Below are 17546 nucleotides of genomic sequence, written 5' to 3'. Positions count from 1 at the left end.
TGCGGTGAGAACTCAACACATCCGAGCTCAACGCTTCCCCTCCTCCAACCCCGCCACCGATCTCTATAAAAGACCCCGAATTTCGAAACCCCGCCTCGAAGCCGCGATCTGCGCGCTCCTTCCCGCCCATTTCGGCCCCGGATTTGGCCCCGGATCGGCGCGGGTTCCGCGGCGTCCCTTGCGCGCGATTCGGATGGCGGAGCCGGGGCTCGAGGGCAGCCAGCCGGTGGATCTGTCCAAGCACCCCTCCGGCATCGTCCCCACGCTCCAGTAAGTCCCGGATCTGGGCTCGTCTGGGGGTCGTGGTGGGGGGCGGGGGCGTTGCGGAGAGATCCCCCGTGCCGTACGTCTTCGCTCGCGCGGGGGGTGGGTGGGTGCTCGGGGGCCGCCGCCCAAGGCGGGGTCTTGACTGTGTGGGTGGTGGCGTGGTTGGGTTGGGTTGTGTCGTGGTTTTGTTCAGCTTGCGGGTGCTTGGAGCATCGAAATGGGCTAATATTGGCTTATATAATTGGGGTTTTGGTGGTAATTATTTATTAATGCTTTCACATAACTGAGAATCTGCGAAGAACGGGCCGGAGCCAAACTGCAGCGCAGATCTTTTTTCTGCTTTAAGCTTGTGTTCTTTTGTAATAGACTAATAGTCGCAGCAGGCAAAACTGCTTCTTGAACATTTCCATTTCATGTTTTGACTGGTTCATGCACAAATGGTCTGATATGATACGGGTTGAGCCTTCTGAATTGTGATTGGATATCTCACTTCAGGGAACGGGCTAAATGCATTGATGTGTGAGGCTGTGAGCTGATATTAAGTTATAAGGGGTCTTGGTGACGGTTTTTAGTTGAAGAATTATATCTGCCATATTGGCTTCTTGTGGGATTTAGGTACTATGGGCTTAATAGCGCCATATTGGCTCCTAAACTGACTTTGATTAATACAAAACATTTGTGATCCTGTATGTTATCATGCCAAATAATGTCATGTATGTGTTGACCAACTAAATTGACGAAAAGCATCCTGTATGTGCCCTACAGATCTGTACTAACTTATAGTAAGAACATCTTCATTAATCCATGAATATCTTGTTATGCATGCTGGTATGTATTGATTGTGGGTCAATCTCGTGTTGCTGCATTGTTTACAGAACAAATCCGCATCTTTTGCGGCAGTGCTTCGATCATGACCTGTTTGACGTATACTGTCATTTTTTATGACAGGAATATCGTATCAACAGTTAATTTGGATTGCAAGCTTGACCTCAAAGCAATAGCTTTGCAAGCACGCAATGCTGAGTATAACCCAAAGGTATAATGATTACCTCAAAGCAATGGCTTTGCACTGTATTTCCCAGTGATTTTTATCTATTACGTGATACTTTATCGAAGTGCAATGCTTTGTAACAATATTCAACCTTGTCTATGAGTGTAAATAGCTTTGTGCTAATGAATAATGGATGGCCTGGAATATGAGTGCATGGTTAATTTAGGACAAGATTCCCTTGCAAACAAATTCCAAACTTTTAGCTTATATATGACTTGCTTGCACTATAGACTTACAACGAATGCAGTATTCATTAGTTATCTTGTAAAAGCACTATGGGCTTGCAACGGATGCAGTATTTACTAGTTATATTGTAAAAGCTTTGACCTTTAAATTTAGTAAGAATTTGTCCTTTCCTCTCCACTGTATGTGCTGCACTTCAAATGGTATACTTTAGCAACTTCATTACTAAGTTTTTTTTTGTCAGTGATATGTTTTTCGTAATCTTTTCTCCCTGTTACTATATATATAACGTATGCTGACTTCTCTATTTGTAAACAGCGTTTTGCTGCAGTCATCATGAGAATAAGAGAACCCAAAACCACAGCACTGATATTTGCATCGGGTAAAATGGTATGGCACCAATGTCATATACTGTCAACTTTTCGAAAATGCACAAGCTTTTGGTGGCACAAAATTTTCCCTTGTACTAAATTTGTACACATCAAAATTCTTGTGCTAGTAGCACATAGCACCTGTTACATGAAATTTGATCTGATTCTTGACATCCTCTGTTGCCTTAGTGCTCTGTTGTCATTAGATGGAAAAAGTAGCAACCTTTGTGCTGTTAGTTTGTCCCAGTTTACCTTTCAATCATCAAGCATTGAAAAATAGTATTGTTACACTCTCTTACGTGTGAACGGTAATCTATTTTTCCTTATACAAGATGATATTTGGCTGTTGGTGTTGTTTTCTTTTCTTGATTGATATTTTCATTAGCGCAGACTTCCTTGGTTGTCATATTGGACACTAATTAAATGCAGTGATGCATTAATATTTTTCTTCCGGATGAACTAATTTTCTTAGCATGTATTTGTTAGAATTGCATTTTTTTCATATAGAACTACAATCTTTTATCCATTTATCATGCTTGCGTATCTGAATCTAGGAACCTTTAACTTTGTATCGCCAGGTCTGTACTGGAGCAAAGAGCGAACAACAATCTAAGCTTGCAGCAAGAAAGGTGCCATATGGCTTGCTACCATTTTATTTAAGTTGGGAACTAGTTTACTTAGAGGTTTCTGAATTCTGACACCAGTCTTCATTTCCAGTATGCTCGTATTATTCAGAAACTTGGCTTTCCAGCTAAGTTTAAGGTAACTATTTTCATACTTGTCTAAATTCACCTGTGCTTTGATCAGTTTCATTTCTTGTGACTGTTACAAAGTTCCTTTGCTATGCCAGGACTTCAAGATTCAGAATATCGTTGGCTCCTGTGACGTCAAGTTTCCAATTAGGCTTGAGGGACTTGCATATTCGCACGGTGCCTTCTCAAGTGTATGTGGAATGATTCTATTCTTCTTTTAGCATCACAGTAATTCTTTTGCACCTTTCTGGCCCCATTCTTTGATAATGAAATGTTGCACTTTGTTGCAGTATGAACCGGAACTGTTTCCTGGCCTGATCTATCGGATGAAACAACCAAAGATCGTTCTTTTGATTTTTGTTTCTGGCAAGATTGTTTTGACTGGCGCTAAGGTTAGCAGTCATTTCCTGTATATGCTTAATATCCCTCCATTCGCTTGTCTTTTTCCTTCATTTATACTTTGTTTACAGGTGAGAGAGGAGACGTACACTGCCTTCGAAAACATCTATCCTGTGTTGACAGAGTTCAGAAAAGTCCAGCAATGGTATGTAGTTCCTTTTTTCTATGTTTAATCTATTCTGTGCATGGTAGAAGACTTTTACCGGAACTGAGATTCTCTTGTTCTGTTTATAAAATGCTTGTAATTAGCAGGATAACTGCGGTTTACTATGTCTTGTACTCCTGTTAGGAACATGTGGGACTGGGCGCTGGGGATCATGTGTGTTATTTTTTGTTAGACTCAGTATAAAATGTTGGGATTTGGAAACATGTCCATTACTATGTGATCCAAACATTCTTGTCATGGTATGCTGGTTATTCGAATCAGATTATCAGAGGAAAGACTAGTGAGAAGCTGTGGGTACAGAAATCTTGTTGGGTTCAACTGCCTTTATGTTTGATGTATAATTATGGAGTGGCTGAAATGTTTTTGATGTTTGATATCATTCCAATGATGCGTGCGCATAATATTCCATACCTGCCTGATGAGATCTTTCCTCTGTTATTTGGTAATTCATCACAATGCATGTAATACCATAATTTATCTTTAAAAAACTAATCTTTTCCTTGACTTTACAGATAACGTGAAGATTACATCCTCCTAATTACAAGCTTCCTTGAGGCTTCTGTTGTGGGACCATAAGTTTTAACTGTACATGAAAGTCTGGAGGAGCTCATAGCGCCTTGTAATTTATGTGATGTTCAGTATGTGTTGTGGTTGGGTGGGTTTGTACGGGAGCTGGTGGAAGACATGTCGAGTTTGTACGTTTGGGTAGGCCTTAGGGATCAGGTTACACCTTATCATGTGTCATTTGAGTAGTTCGTGTGAACTGCAGGGTACATGCACGGCACATGTGGCTGCAGCGTTAACTCAAGCACTAACAAGAGTAGAGAAATTTTGCCCTAGTTTGTCTTTGAGATACACGAGACATTTAAAGTCTTTTCTGAGTATCTTCAAGCGTGCTTTGCGAATTGCGATGATGAAAAGGCAGGCACTGTATGTAACGGGGCAATCCCTATGCAGTATGTACAATATACTGGAACTATGTGACAAGTTGCAAGTTATCTGTTGTATTTGTGATGCTTTAGCGTTTAGGGCTGTAGGATCATGAACCCTGCTGGCTAAACATTGTGTGGTGGAACCTGTGACAGCTAGCCATGCTAATTGGTCTTGTTCTGTGCTAGTGTGGTTGCTGATTGAGATGGAGTTTCTTGTGTTTCTGCTTTGAAATTTCGCAGCGTCTTAGGATTCAATGTATCCGTGTGGGAATGGCTGCAACTTTGTCTCCGACGAATGCTTGGTGCAACGAGTCGTTGCGTATCGCAGGAAAACTCAGTTTCGTGGCACGCTTCTATCATTGGTGTTCCTATTCGTGGTGCAGCCATGCCTGCCTCACTCGAAAACACTATTTGGGTCAAAGGAAATTAGTGATGCCAACTTGCGTTGCTTTTGATCAAGTTGTTTATTTTTGAAGAGCGTTTTGATCTTTGTGCTTGTGCATATCCACCAGTTACAGTGATCGATTGTCGGCAGGCATCAGCGGCTAACACTTGTGCGTGTGGCTCTAGCTGCTCATAGGGACCTTGCTATCTGCAAATGATTGAATGTTAGGCCTGTAGTTTGAAGTGGCCTTTTTATCCGATCCCTCTCGAACAAAACAAATATTAACAAAATAGGCTTGTCCCTGTGCCAAAAAGCTACTTTGAAAGTGTCGCGATCAGGCCGCAAATGATACAAGTTGGTGACGACGGGGACTTCCGTTGCTCGTCTGCTCCAGTTGCAGGGATGCTCAAACCCAACTCTCTGGTGCTTTCGTACCAAACAAGTTGCTATTGAGGTTCAACTTTTCAGTTGGAAAAAGGAAAAAAAAAAGACATTTCGGTTTCGGATGTGTTCCCAGCTCGGCACCTCTTCTGAGATCGACCAAGCAGCTGTAGCGAGAAACAGCTCTCCAGTGGTTGAAGTGGGAAACATAGGAGGGGCGATGCAAGGCGCACACGCATTTCACGATTCAAACTTATATTTTTTTTCCTAATAATTTAGCTATCAATTTTTTATTTTATAATGTAAATTTTATATGGTTGGATCTGTAATCAAATACACCGTTCAATAATTATAAATTTATAACCATAACATAAATAATATAATATAAGATAAATGAATGGTCAAAGTGTAATTTGAAAGATCGTGTCAAATCACACCGTACCTTATAAACAAAAAATAAGGGAGAGTATTTTGTAGAATAAATGCACCGGCTGTTCCTAAACTTTTTGAAGATCTTACCTATATCCTCAAACAATAATATTGTATTTTTTATGCCACTAATTTTGCTAAATGGTTCATCTACTTGGCATCTCCTACATCCATGTCACCCTAATTTTCAAATGATTAATGTCATCACATAACAGGTAATAGACAAAATTTGGCAGAGACGAGGGAGGGGAGAGAGAGCGATAGAGTGGACAGAGTTGACCCACTAACTTATTAGCCCAACATCTAGGGTGTGTTTGGTTGTATGCACCACATGATGCATGTATGGATGATCCTGGATAGGGTGGTTCAACCAATTTACTTGTACCATATGGTTCACTCTAATTAGTAGAATAATGTATTAAGTGGAATGACCTCATCCTGGATGAGTTGATCCAATTCACCCAACCAAACAAAAGGATCATTATTATTTTGAATCATTTCATACATGAATCAAATGATACAACCAACCAAACACACCCCTAGTGATTGGGATGGTACATAGCAAGTGTGCCACATAAACGACTACATGTCGATTAAGCAAGTTTTGACATCAAATAAATCATTTAACAAGTCTCGAAACATGATTAATAGTTCAAAGATTTAGACGACACGTGCGAACAAATCTAGAGACCATTCCAAAAAAAAAAAACCCTAGAGACCATCAGAGTTCCTCACTCTTATTTCGTGCACACTGGCATACTGCGGCACTACAGGTACCAGACCGCAGAGTTGACCTGACCAGCAATCACTAATCCCCCAATCAACGTCACATTGCACCGGCGCAAGGCGTCAACCGGCATCGCCACCGCCACCTGATGGCCACCCGACGGCGACGGCAGCACTAGCCACCTGCCGCTGCCGTCCGGCGCACAGTGAAAGAGATATAGATGCCGGAGCAGGAGCAGGACAGGCCGGATTCACGAGCGCCGCCGCCGGCTTTTCTTCCTGGGGTCGGTCACTGCGACTGCGAGCGAGCCCCGCCGAAGATCTGCGCGCCCAGCTCGTACCTGTTGGAGGCGCCGCCGGCCGCTGACGACGGCGGCGACGGGGAGCCGTGCTGGTGCGCGCCCTCGTAGACGACGCGGAGGGCCCCGCTGGGGTCGCTCGGGTGCCACTCCACCTTCTTCTTGGCGCCGCACAGCCTGTGGCGGCACCGGAAGTAGCTCCTGCGCCATTCATCTCGCGTAGCATCAATCATTCGTAATAGCAAGTTGTGCAATTTGCGCAGGCTTTAATTTGACCCTAATAAAGCGACGTTTTTTCAGTTGATTGTTCTCCGTGACGATAAGATCCAGCGGCGGGTATTGTATATATGCACGGCTAGCGCGACTCCAGTGGCCGTCACATCGATTTGATTACGGGGATTTGAATTGATGCGGGGGAGAGATGGACGCAGGTCAAAGATCGTCGACGGCGAGCATAGCAATCGGTTAATTAAGCTGATGTGCACGTGTGGCGGTAATTGAATGAACGAAAGGATGTTATCAAGTTGCAATTTCGAGCCGAAGAAATGGGATGCGTGCATGTTCGATCGACTGGAAGAGAGATACCTGATTTTTTGGATGTTCTTGATGAACTTCTGGCCGTACTTCTTCCATTCGTGGCCGTCCTCGGGCATCACCAGCTGGCCGCCGGCCTCTGACGCCGCCGCCGCCGGCACCGCCGCCGCGTCCTCCGCTTGATTTTTGTCTCCTCCGCCGCTTCCTCTGCATGCATCATTACAGTAGTTCTTGTGTCAAGGAACATTAGCAGACGCATAACCATATATATCGTCGTCTTGCAGTTTAACAACCTGTAACATGTTTTTACCTGTCGGGTGCTTAATTAGCTTCTACAATGATGCAATCAAGTTTATAGATATAGCAGGATCAGCTGTTCTGATTAAAACAGTTACTGGTAATGAATCGTGATGCGCAAATCAATTTGCTGCAAGTAGGCAAGAATGATGTCTATATTTGCACTATATATAGGGATATAAACTTCATACTAGTAGGTCATGTTGTGGACAATACCTCCATGTTGGTACATGAAAATTTGAAAACAAATGATCAATCATGCATGAGAAGTTGAGAACCCAAGCCATGATAAGTTGCCAACCCTACTAAAACCGAGTGGTGGTGTAAAGGCAAACGTCGAAACAGCACAGACAGAAGAAGGTGAATAACAAACGTGTACAAAACCATTACATCCTTGTTGATTCGCAGAGCCAAATTGATTCAATTCATCCCAAAACGGGGAGGGAGAGAGATGCATACATTGCGGCGGGATGCTGCGAGCTTGATGCCATGGACGCCGGTCACCGTACGTCTACGTCCTGTGCTCTACTCCTACTCCCATGTTATCGCAAGCGAATGAAACATTGAGAGAGAGAGAGAGAGAGAGAGAGAGAGAGAGAGAGACGAAGCTCTTTGGGCGTTACATTTATTATCAAGGTTTAGTCAGTCGTATGGAAGCTTCTCAGATGCGACGTAAACGTCGTCAAGACGAAGCATGAGCAAATTTTCGGGTTCACATGCTGTCCTACCCAACATTGCCACTAGCTAGTTTATTGGATTTAATAAAAGAGTTGCTATATTTTAGGTGCCTCAAATTTAACAATTTTTAGGCAGCAGGTTGCAACACAAAAAGGTCTACATTTGAAATATCGAAGAACAATATCTGCAATTAACATGGTACCTGCATGGTTATGTTTCATCATTTTCCATTCATGAGCTCTTTTACAGCTAAAAAATAATTAAAAAATAAATTTAAGGACTACTTTTGGTACTAGGTCCCACCAATTCAGTAGTCCTTCGTACTTCTCTTTAAGTACTTCAATGTACTTCTTTTACTTCCTCCGCTAGATTTCTCGGGATGGACGGCTCTCATTTTCTTCCAATCACTCTTAAATTTCTCATAACATCAAAGAGCAAATATGCAACATAGTACAACATTTGCAAACAAAAAAATTTAGAGACCTAAAATATATAAGATTTGTTAAAAAAAATCACGGTGATCTCAACTCCTCATGGTGGAAAACAGATATACAACAGCAACAACTAATAGAGATGGTAAAGGGACGATAAAGTGCTAGACTGCTAGTAGAGTACTAGCAAAAATCCGCCTAGGTGTGGCGCTACCATTAGAATAGAAAGAGTCCTTGTCTTTCAAACACCAATGAGTGAAGCTACATAGGTTGAGTTTCCATTACAAAAGAATAGATAGAGTCTCTTGCATTTTGAGCAGCAATCGACGAAGCCATGGATCCGCAGTTCCGCACCCACATCTACAGGTGCAATCTCACATCCTCACCCACACCTTACCATTAGCAACATCTACGGGTACCCTCGTAAACAAAAAGTTACCGTTGGATGTTACTACTTCCTTTGGATTAATAAAAATGTTGTCCTATATTGTCAACCATGTATACAAATCATTTTTATGTAGCAGGGGCAAAGCCTGGATCAGCTCCATTAAAATGAGCAGTGTTTTGTGACCCAGATAAAGGTGCGTAGCTCCATCCCTATTTATGTATTGAGTTTTTATTTTCAAGAAAAAAAAATGGCACTACGAGTAGATTTGCTTTAAGAAGCAGCTTCATAAAGTATACCTTTGCTGTGTTTCATAAAAAAATTATAAATATATCAATTATAGTTGTGCTTTAGAGATCGTCCTTCGCCTTTAAACTTTTATCCGATATTTGAAGCTAACGTGATTTCACACCAAGTTTACCGATCAAACTTCACAGTGCGCTGTGCGAAGAATTCGCCCTGCTAGTAACGGCGTTTCGTATACCCGTGAACGGCCGTCGTGGGGCCCGCATGGTTAGCAGAGTAGGCGTGTCGCCGGGGACACGACCGACGTCACTTGTCCTACGTCAGCACCCGCTCGCTCGTTGCACGGTATTGTTCCAAGAAGCTGCTGCCTCTTTTCTTTGTTTTGCCTTCAGCTGGGTATTGGGTGTACGCTTCTAGTGATCGAATGGTTAATGGGTTTCACTTCATTTTCTATGCTTCTTCACGCGAACGTGAATGCCCGTCATTCTTGGATGATTTTGTATGTGCTCCTTCACGTACTCTTGCATAACCTTTGCTCACTGGTACTTACTTTTAAGTTTTGAAAATAAAAGGCAAAATAGGTATTTTCGTCCCTCAACTTTACTCTAAGGGTCAAGTTCGTCCCTCAACTTTTAAATTGGTCAATCTAGTCCTTCAACTTTCATTTCTAGATCAAGCTTGTCCTTATGGTGATATGGCACTCCATATTTGCATAAGACTAATGTAAAAAATCCTTTTTTACCCTTAACTCCTTTCCCTTCTCAATTTCTGCCGTCACCATTTGCACTATACAAGGTCATGATGCTACAATCTAATCAAGCAAACCTAGATAGTTGTCCTAGTTCTCATCTCCTCCTCAAGCAGCAGCAACATATCCTTTTTAACGAGCAGCAACTACCCGCTGTCCAATTTCTCTCCTCAAGTAAGCCATCAGCAGCAACATGTCCTTTTTAACGAGCAATTTACTAACCTTGCTCGCAGTCGATTTGCCACACCAATCCATCTCTACCTCCATTGATGCCATGGTGAGCTTCACAGTACCGCAAGAATGCTCACATTCCATCATAGTGCCGGCAGAAATTAAGGAGGGGAAGGAGCCAATGGCAAAAGAGACTTTTCGCATTAATCTCATTCTAGCATGGAGCACCACATCAACATTTGGACGAGTTTGACCCAAAAATCAAAGTTGAGGGACCATATTGGCCGATCTGATAGTTGAAGGAAGAAGTTGACCCTCGTACCAAAGTTAAGAGACCAAATCGCCTATTTTGCCAAAATAAAACGTCGTGCATAAAGTAATTATTGTGACTTGTGATTGTACTTAATTAGCTATACACGTCCCTAAATCGCAAAGATACATTTGAATCCTTCTCGGGAACTGTTCCCTTTAGTCAAGAAAAACTATTGTCGCTTTTACAAAAAAAAAAGAAATCAAACTTTATTCGCAAAAAAAAAGCAAAACCAAACTTTAGCAACTAATATCTCTATGAAACATTGGAATTGAGCACTTGAAAATGATACACGCAAATGTACTTGCACAAAATTTTATTTTCATTAGGTTGTGATCAAATTGTCGGCCATGTTGATATTGAAAACAACAGTTCTTTAGGACAAAAGGGAGGAACCAAAAATAATGACGATCTTAGATTTCGAGTTCATGTGGACACGCAAGTCAAATCCTGTACATGATTATATAGAACAAGTATAACTTGCACCTACCATTATATTCTAGCTCAATGTGGACTGTGGAGGTTTGAATGGATGCACGTATTGTTTGATTGAAGTTACAATTTTGAATGACTCAGAGATGGATTCATTGGCTGCATAGCACTCTAATAAATTTTGATGGAAATGAGCATTCTTATAACTAAGAAAAGTATCAAGGATATGGTACAGTTGTTGCACCATCTTTGACCACAGAGAGAAATTCCTTTCGATAGTGGATGGCAAGCCATATACTGCTAGTTTAGTTTTGTGTCATTACCACACGCATTGGTGGGCATTAGTATGCATGGCAAGAGGACCATCATATCACTTCATGCATGCATGTGGTGCCGATCCAACCGTGATCCATGTGTGTGGGCTAGTTTTATGGCTGTGCTAGCTGCCGGTGCCAAAGTACCAAATAATACAAGGACGAGACACGGCAGCTGACCGCATCTTCTTCCTACGACGACGACTACGAGATCGAAGTAAAAAATAAACAATCTGAAGGAGAAAACAAAACGCAGCTGCAAGAAGAAATGATCCTGCCAAACATTCGGAGACAACTAGCTGAGCTATGATGGGTTGCAGCCCCACAGGGGCGCACGCTGACTCCTCGTGTGGAAGCTGCGATGCTGCGATGCTTCCGGGTCGCCTCCCGCTTTTGATCAGAATAGTAGCAGAAAGCGAGTGAAGTAATACTAGGATTTGATCGGCGCGGCGACCAGGGTGAGACTAGTAGTGGTCGTCGTCCTAGTCGCGTCCGCGTCTGTTTCTGAACTGAAAACTCTCGCTTCCAATTCATTCCAAACGATCGTCGTCGTCGACTCGTCGTCGTGGTGGTGCTGCCCTGCCAGCCGCAGACAGGCCGGCCGCCTGCTTCCGCGTTGCCGCGCGCGCCCGCGGCAAGCCGGCGGTGAGCAGGGTGAAGTCGTCTTTGAGATGAAAGGCGCGCGCCTTTGGGGCTCGTTGCGTTTGGTTGGATCATCCGGAGCCGGCAAAAAGAAGACGAGGGTCAGCACGTGAGTCTTTTGTGTTGGGGCCGTGGTCCTCATGTGTGCCTGCCGACATAAAGCGGCGGCGGCCGGAATTCGTTGGCGCTGGCCCCGCCCAACCGCCAAAAGAATTTCACCATCATTTGCAACTTTCAGCCTTCTTTTAACTTCCTTCGTCTCTTTGTGGCGTACCTATGTATCGTGAAAAGTTGATAGAGACGTAGGAGCAACTCCAAAAATTCTCTTAAAATTATCCCAAAATCTTATTTAGGGGAAAAATAAAAAACCTTACCTCTAACAGCTTCCCTGTCCTTCCCGTAAACATGCGCAGACGCTAAAAATACCTCCGTCGCCCCGCATATATACGGGGACCGGTCCTTCCCCAATCTTGGAATTTCCTGCAGCTCACGGCTATGAGCGGCCGTGGGAAAGAGCAGGACTGCCGGCCACCGTCACTACGGGTTGCCGCCTCTCGTCCACAATCTCCTGCACTCGACACGACGCATCCCCGCCGCAGGCAGCAACAATGCTTCGGCCGCTACGCGCCACCGCTGCCGCGAGCTAGGCCCTTCTAGAAGCTTCCGAAGGATGGACCTAGCCACGCCCCTCCTCGCGCTCTCCAAGGCCGTCTCCTCCTGCTTCAAGCCCTTCCTCCTCCGCCGCGGTGGCCGCCCCGCTCCGCCTCTGCTTCCCGTTCACCACCTCCGCGTCTGCGCCTGCGCCCTCATCCGTGCCGCGGGGCCTCGCCGTCCCGGACGATCTCCTCCTCCTCTCCCTCACGCGGCTCGCGCTCTGTGGCCCGGGACCGCGTGCCGCCGTGGCGGCGCCCCGGCGGTGGTTCTCAAGCGTTTCGGCTGCCTTGCCGCTTCCATTAGGTGGTCCTCCGCGCGGTGGTGCTAGTGGTGGTGCTGGGAACGGTGACGGTGGGGGTGATGGCGGTGGTAACGAGGGGTGGAAGCGGCTGCGAGCTTCCCAGGGGACATGTGTGGCGGAGGAAGCGGCAGGGCAGGGCCCAATTACGATGACGTGGAGAGAGCGGGGAGGCGTCGGGCTGGGTCCAATTACGATGATGTGACCTGTTTTGAAATATTGGAGGTTAGTTATTAGCGATCAGCTCTTTTTGAAAGAGCCCCCAATACATAGTTTTGAGAATTTTTTTTTTTGGGAAACTCTTGGAGTTGCTCTAAAGGATTAAAAAAAGAAGTAAATATCGTGAGCTATGTTCAGCTTGCAAAAGTTTAAAAAGTTTGATTGGCAATAGTTCTGAAACAACATGTACTTTAAATCCGAGGAATAATAATCAGATTTCTACAACAGTTATAAACTCGTTAGGACATCAACACATAATCTCCGATATATACTTTGACTAGCACTATTTATTAAAATATATTATAAAAAAGTATATATTATGAAAGCATTTTTACATGATAGATACATTAATACCACTTTATATTATCTACCCCATATAAAACTTTGTACACGGATAGGCAAAGGTAAAATAATTTGACTTACAGATCTAAATGAACTTATATTTGTTTGTGATACAACGACAAGATACTCATATATATTGCGAAACGTAAGTAGGGTACTAGTAATAATCATATCACGCTTGGAATTCCTGATATAGTAGCAGTAGTGTAATCATATAATCCCTCCATTCTAAATTATGATTATTTTAACTTTTCTAGATTCATACAAACATCTATGTACATGCACCTACAAAACCAAAACGATTTGTAATTTGGGGGAGTACATCACTGAGTTGAGACCGCCTCCAACACAATTAATCCCTCCACTGAAATTAATATCAGGTCCGCTAGTAGATGCACGGGCGCAAGGCGTCAACCAGCACCGCCACAGGGACTCGTCGCCCAGCCCCCTCCGACGACGGCCACCGGCGGCGCGGGCAGGCAATGACAGGAACCAGCGTGGCAAGACGACGAGCGATGAGAGCGACGCCTCTTTATTTGACTCCGAGTCAATGCGAGCGGGCCCCGCCGAAATACTGAGCGCCCAGCTCGTACTGGTTAGAGGCGCCGGCGGCGGCTCCCTTTGCAGACGACGGCGCGGCGCCGGAGCCATGCTGGTGCGCGCCTTCGTAGACGATCCGGAGGTCGCCGGCGGGGTCGCTCGGGTGCCACTCCACCTTCTTCTTGACGCCGCACAGCTTGTGCCGGCACCGGAAGTAGCTCCTGCATGCACCGTTAAGTAGCCACGCGATCCAGAGTTATTAGCTTGAAACTAAAACCAGCGCGGTAATATATAATGCATGCGTGATTTCTTTTGCTCTAACTTGAGTTTGAAGAAATTCACTCTGAAAGCCAGTGTAACAATCCAAAATAGTTAATCACGTTATGGAGCATACATGTGCATCACATCTAGCATCATTGCATCATTTGAGATCAATTGATTTATCATTAAACTTGAAATTAAATTAAAAACTTGACTTTTAGCATGTACCTTGTGAAGCAACTTAGATTTCTACTATTGAACCTATACTATGGGATGGCTTGATAAATTAGTACTTTTCTAAACTTGAATTTAGGTATTTTTCCTGGGTCCCCAAACTTGAATTTAGTTTTTAGAGACCTAAACAGGTTAGCCGAAGACTCAAAAGTACCCTTCCGAGAAGAATTTTCATCTCAAACTTGGAATAACTATAATGCTAGTTCCAAGCAAAATGGGTCGCCCTTATTTATACTACCAATTTTTGGAGCCCTTTAGATTCCTTTTTCAAATTATCCAAAACGTCCGATAAAAATTGACCCATAATTACTGTAACTTCCAACAATTAAAAGATGAGCAACCTTGAATGATGATTCGAGACTTGGGCAAGTGTGTAGGACCATGTTGTGAGTGGAATCCAAATGGCTTGCTTGAGTCGATTAAGGCCCGTCTCTTTGGTTGCTAGTCTCTTGAGCACTATTCCGTACAAACCACATACTTAATATGGGATTTGCTTATGAGATTGGTAAGCCAAGTAGCATAAGTCTCACCTTGCCTTGACCGGATTCGGCACGGGATGGGCAAGAACATCATTGTTGCACCTTATTACTTTATATCTTCTGTTGCGATTTAACTCTCAATCTAAGAAAAATATGAGAGGATAGCCACCTAGATCTAAGCTAAATCTAAGTTAACAAGGACCTCACTTTAATTGGTGAAACTCTCGTATTCTAGTGCTTATATGTTGTAATTATAATTTCTGATTTTTTTTAGATGATCAAGACTTGTAAAACAAGAATTAGAAATTTGCTCTCATATGTTTACCTGTGATGGTTACCATGATGTAAAGATGGTATGCGAGTTGTTCCTAGGACTAGCGGGATTATTTCGATTAAGTTAGGTCGGTCAATAAATGATAATCCGATTTATTACAGCCAGGCTTCACCAGAGTATATAACTATATATATATACCTCTGAAATACGTGATTTCCATGATAGCAGGGCCAATTTTTTTTAACAAGACAAGATAGTATATGCTAAAATATAAATTGTTGAAGAAAGAAAATGCTGTTATGTACGTGTGATGGATCGTAAGAAATGTAGACCTGTTTTTCTGGATGTTTTTGATGAACTTCTGGCCGTACTTCTTCCACTCATACCCGTCCTGGGGCATCACCAGCTGCAGCTGGCTGCCGTCGCCGGCCGCCGAGGGCAGAGCCTGCTCTTCCTTCCTCTTTTCTTCTCCTTTGCCTCTGCATAGATATATTGTTTATTAGTATACCTCCTCATCGTCTCTCTAAAAAGCTCGCTGGAATAATGGTGATTTCTGCTTCAAAAAAAGCCCTATGATCGGTGAGGCCGGGGGGACTTAATTCTTTTTCTATTGTAGTGTTTCTGTGGACTTTGATGGTGTCCTTACATACACCCAGCTAAGTGCATAACTTTATATATGCCAATCCTTGTATGACAACTGCTAGTTGCTAACCCTAGGAAGGAAATCGATGGAAGATCGATAAACATCCAATCCAAACAACTAGAGGATCGGAGTAGAAGGCCGGTTCAACACATGCATACATTGCGGCAGGCTGTGATGTCGATGCCATGAACGCCGAGCCGCGGTGGTGACCGTACGCCGTGCTCCGCAGCTCCCATGTTCTCACAAGCTCAACGAATGGAACATTGGGACCGACGATGGCGAGCGCCGAGCGAGAGGTAGCAGAGAAGAACAAGAGATGGAGAGGGAGATCAGTGCCTAGGAGCTGAGGCTAATCAGCTAATGATATGATGGAAGCTCTTTGGGTGCTATGGACCCCTATTTATCAACGTCGTCGAACTGCTCTTATTTCATATGCGGCGCGCGAAGATTCGGAGCCAGGATCCGCCTGCTTTAACGGCGGCGTAGGCCTGCCGTTAGCGGGGCCCACGTTAGTCCACGGCGGAGGCGTCTCGCCGATCGACGTGGACTGCGCTCCGTCAGCTAGCGTTCATTTAGCACGGGGAGCGCACGTACGGTGTACGCGTTCCGCGAAGCTGCTAATTCGTATGGTAGGAGTAATTTCCTTGCTGAACCTGTATGCATGCCTTGTATCCGGTCGAGGGGTTTTTACCTACGTTCACACATCTCCATACCGACTTTTTCATACTTCAAAATCAACAACTATATGTGCCAACACCAATATTGACTTGCCGACACTAAAACAAGATTACAGTACTTACACCTACCATCATCATATACATGCGAGAAGGCTTTGCGTGCATGGACACGATGCAACGCACCTACCATTATTTGATCAAAGTCACCTTGTCGGGTATGGTTTTCTCTGTTGCATATCTAGCTAGGGCCACCGTTGCAATATTTTTTCCGTAACAAAATCGGACGCCTCAACGTATGTTCCAATAGTTAAATATCGACATTGCAACTATTATTGCCGTATGTTTCATAGTGAATGTTGCATGAAACTTAGTGTTCATGTTGCGGCTGGAATTTTCTATCCCGGAATCGAATGATGTAGTTATTTTTTCACATATTTTTCAATGTTACAGCTATAGATTTTCGATGTAGCAGATGTTTTATTTTGATGTTGCAACGGAGGAAAAATTTACATCGGACGTCCGGACGCTAGCCGTGCTGATATTTTTTTTACCAAACAAAAACGAACTCCTTTTGACTGTGCAAGACAAAACAATATACTGCTGTCATTGACCGATGCGCGTCGCTATATTTTTTTTTTTATACCGCGATGCCATTGGTGGCCCGGTCGGCGTTAACTTGGGAGGGAGGAGATGCATGCATGGGAAGATCATCAGCCGCCCGAGATACGTAGACATGATTCGTGACAGGGGAGAAGTGGTGCACAATTCAACACGCCTACACACCCGGTGCCAATCCAAACTCCTCGTGATCGATATGATCCACGTGCAGTTTTACCTTTCCCCTCTGCAAAACTAGTGCCATAGAAGGACGTACTGCCCTATGCTATGCCATCGCCAAGTCGGCGACGCGTCTTCTTCTCTTCGATTCTGTGACAGCGCGTCAAAAACATAATCTGAAGAAAAACGGCAGCAGCTGTGCTAGCAACCGCCAAACGTTCAGACTTGTTGAGAATAGTAGCACGTGTCGTCCGCTCCGCTGACTCGCCCGGCCCTCGGCTGCTTGCTCTGCTCGCCTGGAGAATAGTAGCCTGAATCCTTCCTGATCGATCCAGCAAGGAAAAATGACTCGAGAAAGCGAGTAAATTGACGGCATCAGCACGATCACCGTCAGGCCTCAGACGACTATGTCTGCCTCTGTGAACACGTAGCTTTCGCCTCTCTCCAAGCCTCCCAGGCACCCGGACCCGGCAGTAGTAGCTAGTCGTCGTCGCCCGCCGTGGACGTGCCGGCCGGCCCCGATCGAACGGACCGGGCGAGCGAGCTGCTTCTGCGTTGCTGCGTGCGACTCCTGCTGCTGCAGGAGCTAGCGACAAGATTGTGTGCCATGGAATTTTTC

General features: G+C 44.4%; 3 protein-coding genes across 3 annotated transcripts; 1 reads left to right on the top strand and 2 right to left on the bottom strand.

Moving 5' to 3' along the window:
- The first annotated feature begins 39 nt into the window (after window positions 1-39).
- LOC101756873 (TATA-box-binding protein 2) lies at window positions 40-4217 on the top strand. The gene is made up of 9 exons (XM_004982199.2): window positions 40-270; window positions 1216-1303; window positions 1820-1891; window positions 2451-2501; window positions 2590-2634; window positions 2723-2815; window positions 2915-3016; window positions 3095-3168; window positions 3702-4217. Coding segments are annotated over exons 1-9 (603 nt in total). The 5' UTR covers window positions 40-193; the 3' UTR covers window positions 3703-4217.
- Window positions 4218-5884: 1667 nt separating this feature from the next.
- Window positions 5885-7767, bottom strand: LOC101756467 (probable WRKY transcription factor 33). The gene is made up of 3 exons (XM_004982196.4): window positions 7632-7767; window positions 6927-7082; window positions 5885-6542 (listed from the first exon to the last, which is right to left on the bottom strand). The coding sequence occupies exons 1-3, from the start codon at window positions 7661-7663 to the stop codon at window positions 6332-6334; spliced, it is 399 nt and encodes a 132-aa protein (XP_004982253.1). The 5' UTR covers window positions 7664-7767; the 3' UTR covers window positions 5885-6331.
- Window positions 7768-13269: 5502 nt separating this feature from the next.
- LOC101771629 (probable WRKY transcription factor 71) lies at window positions 13270-15807 on the bottom strand. Its single transcript, XM_004986280.3, has 3 exons — window positions 15632-15807; window positions 15163-15309; window positions 13270-13803 (listed from the first exon to the last, which is right to left on the bottom strand). Exons 1-3 carry the CDS (start codon window positions 15658-15660, stop codon window positions 13590-13592), a joined length of 390 nt encoding a protein of 129 aa, XP_004986337.2. The 5' UTR covers window positions 15661-15807; the 3' UTR covers window positions 13270-13589.
- Window positions 15808-17546: the final 1739 nt, after the last annotated feature.

The sequence above is a fragment of the Setaria italica genome, chromosome IX (genome assembly GCF_000263155.2).
Source record: "Setaria italica strain Yugu1 chromosome IX, Setaria_italica_v2.0, whole genome shotgun sequence".
Taxonomy (NCBI): Eukaryota; Viridiplantae; Streptophyta; class Magnoliopsida; order Poales; family Poaceae; genus Setaria; species Setaria italica.
The sequence above is the reverse complement of the archived record's forward strand: the minus strand, read 5'-3'. Positions and strand labels throughout refer to the sequence as shown.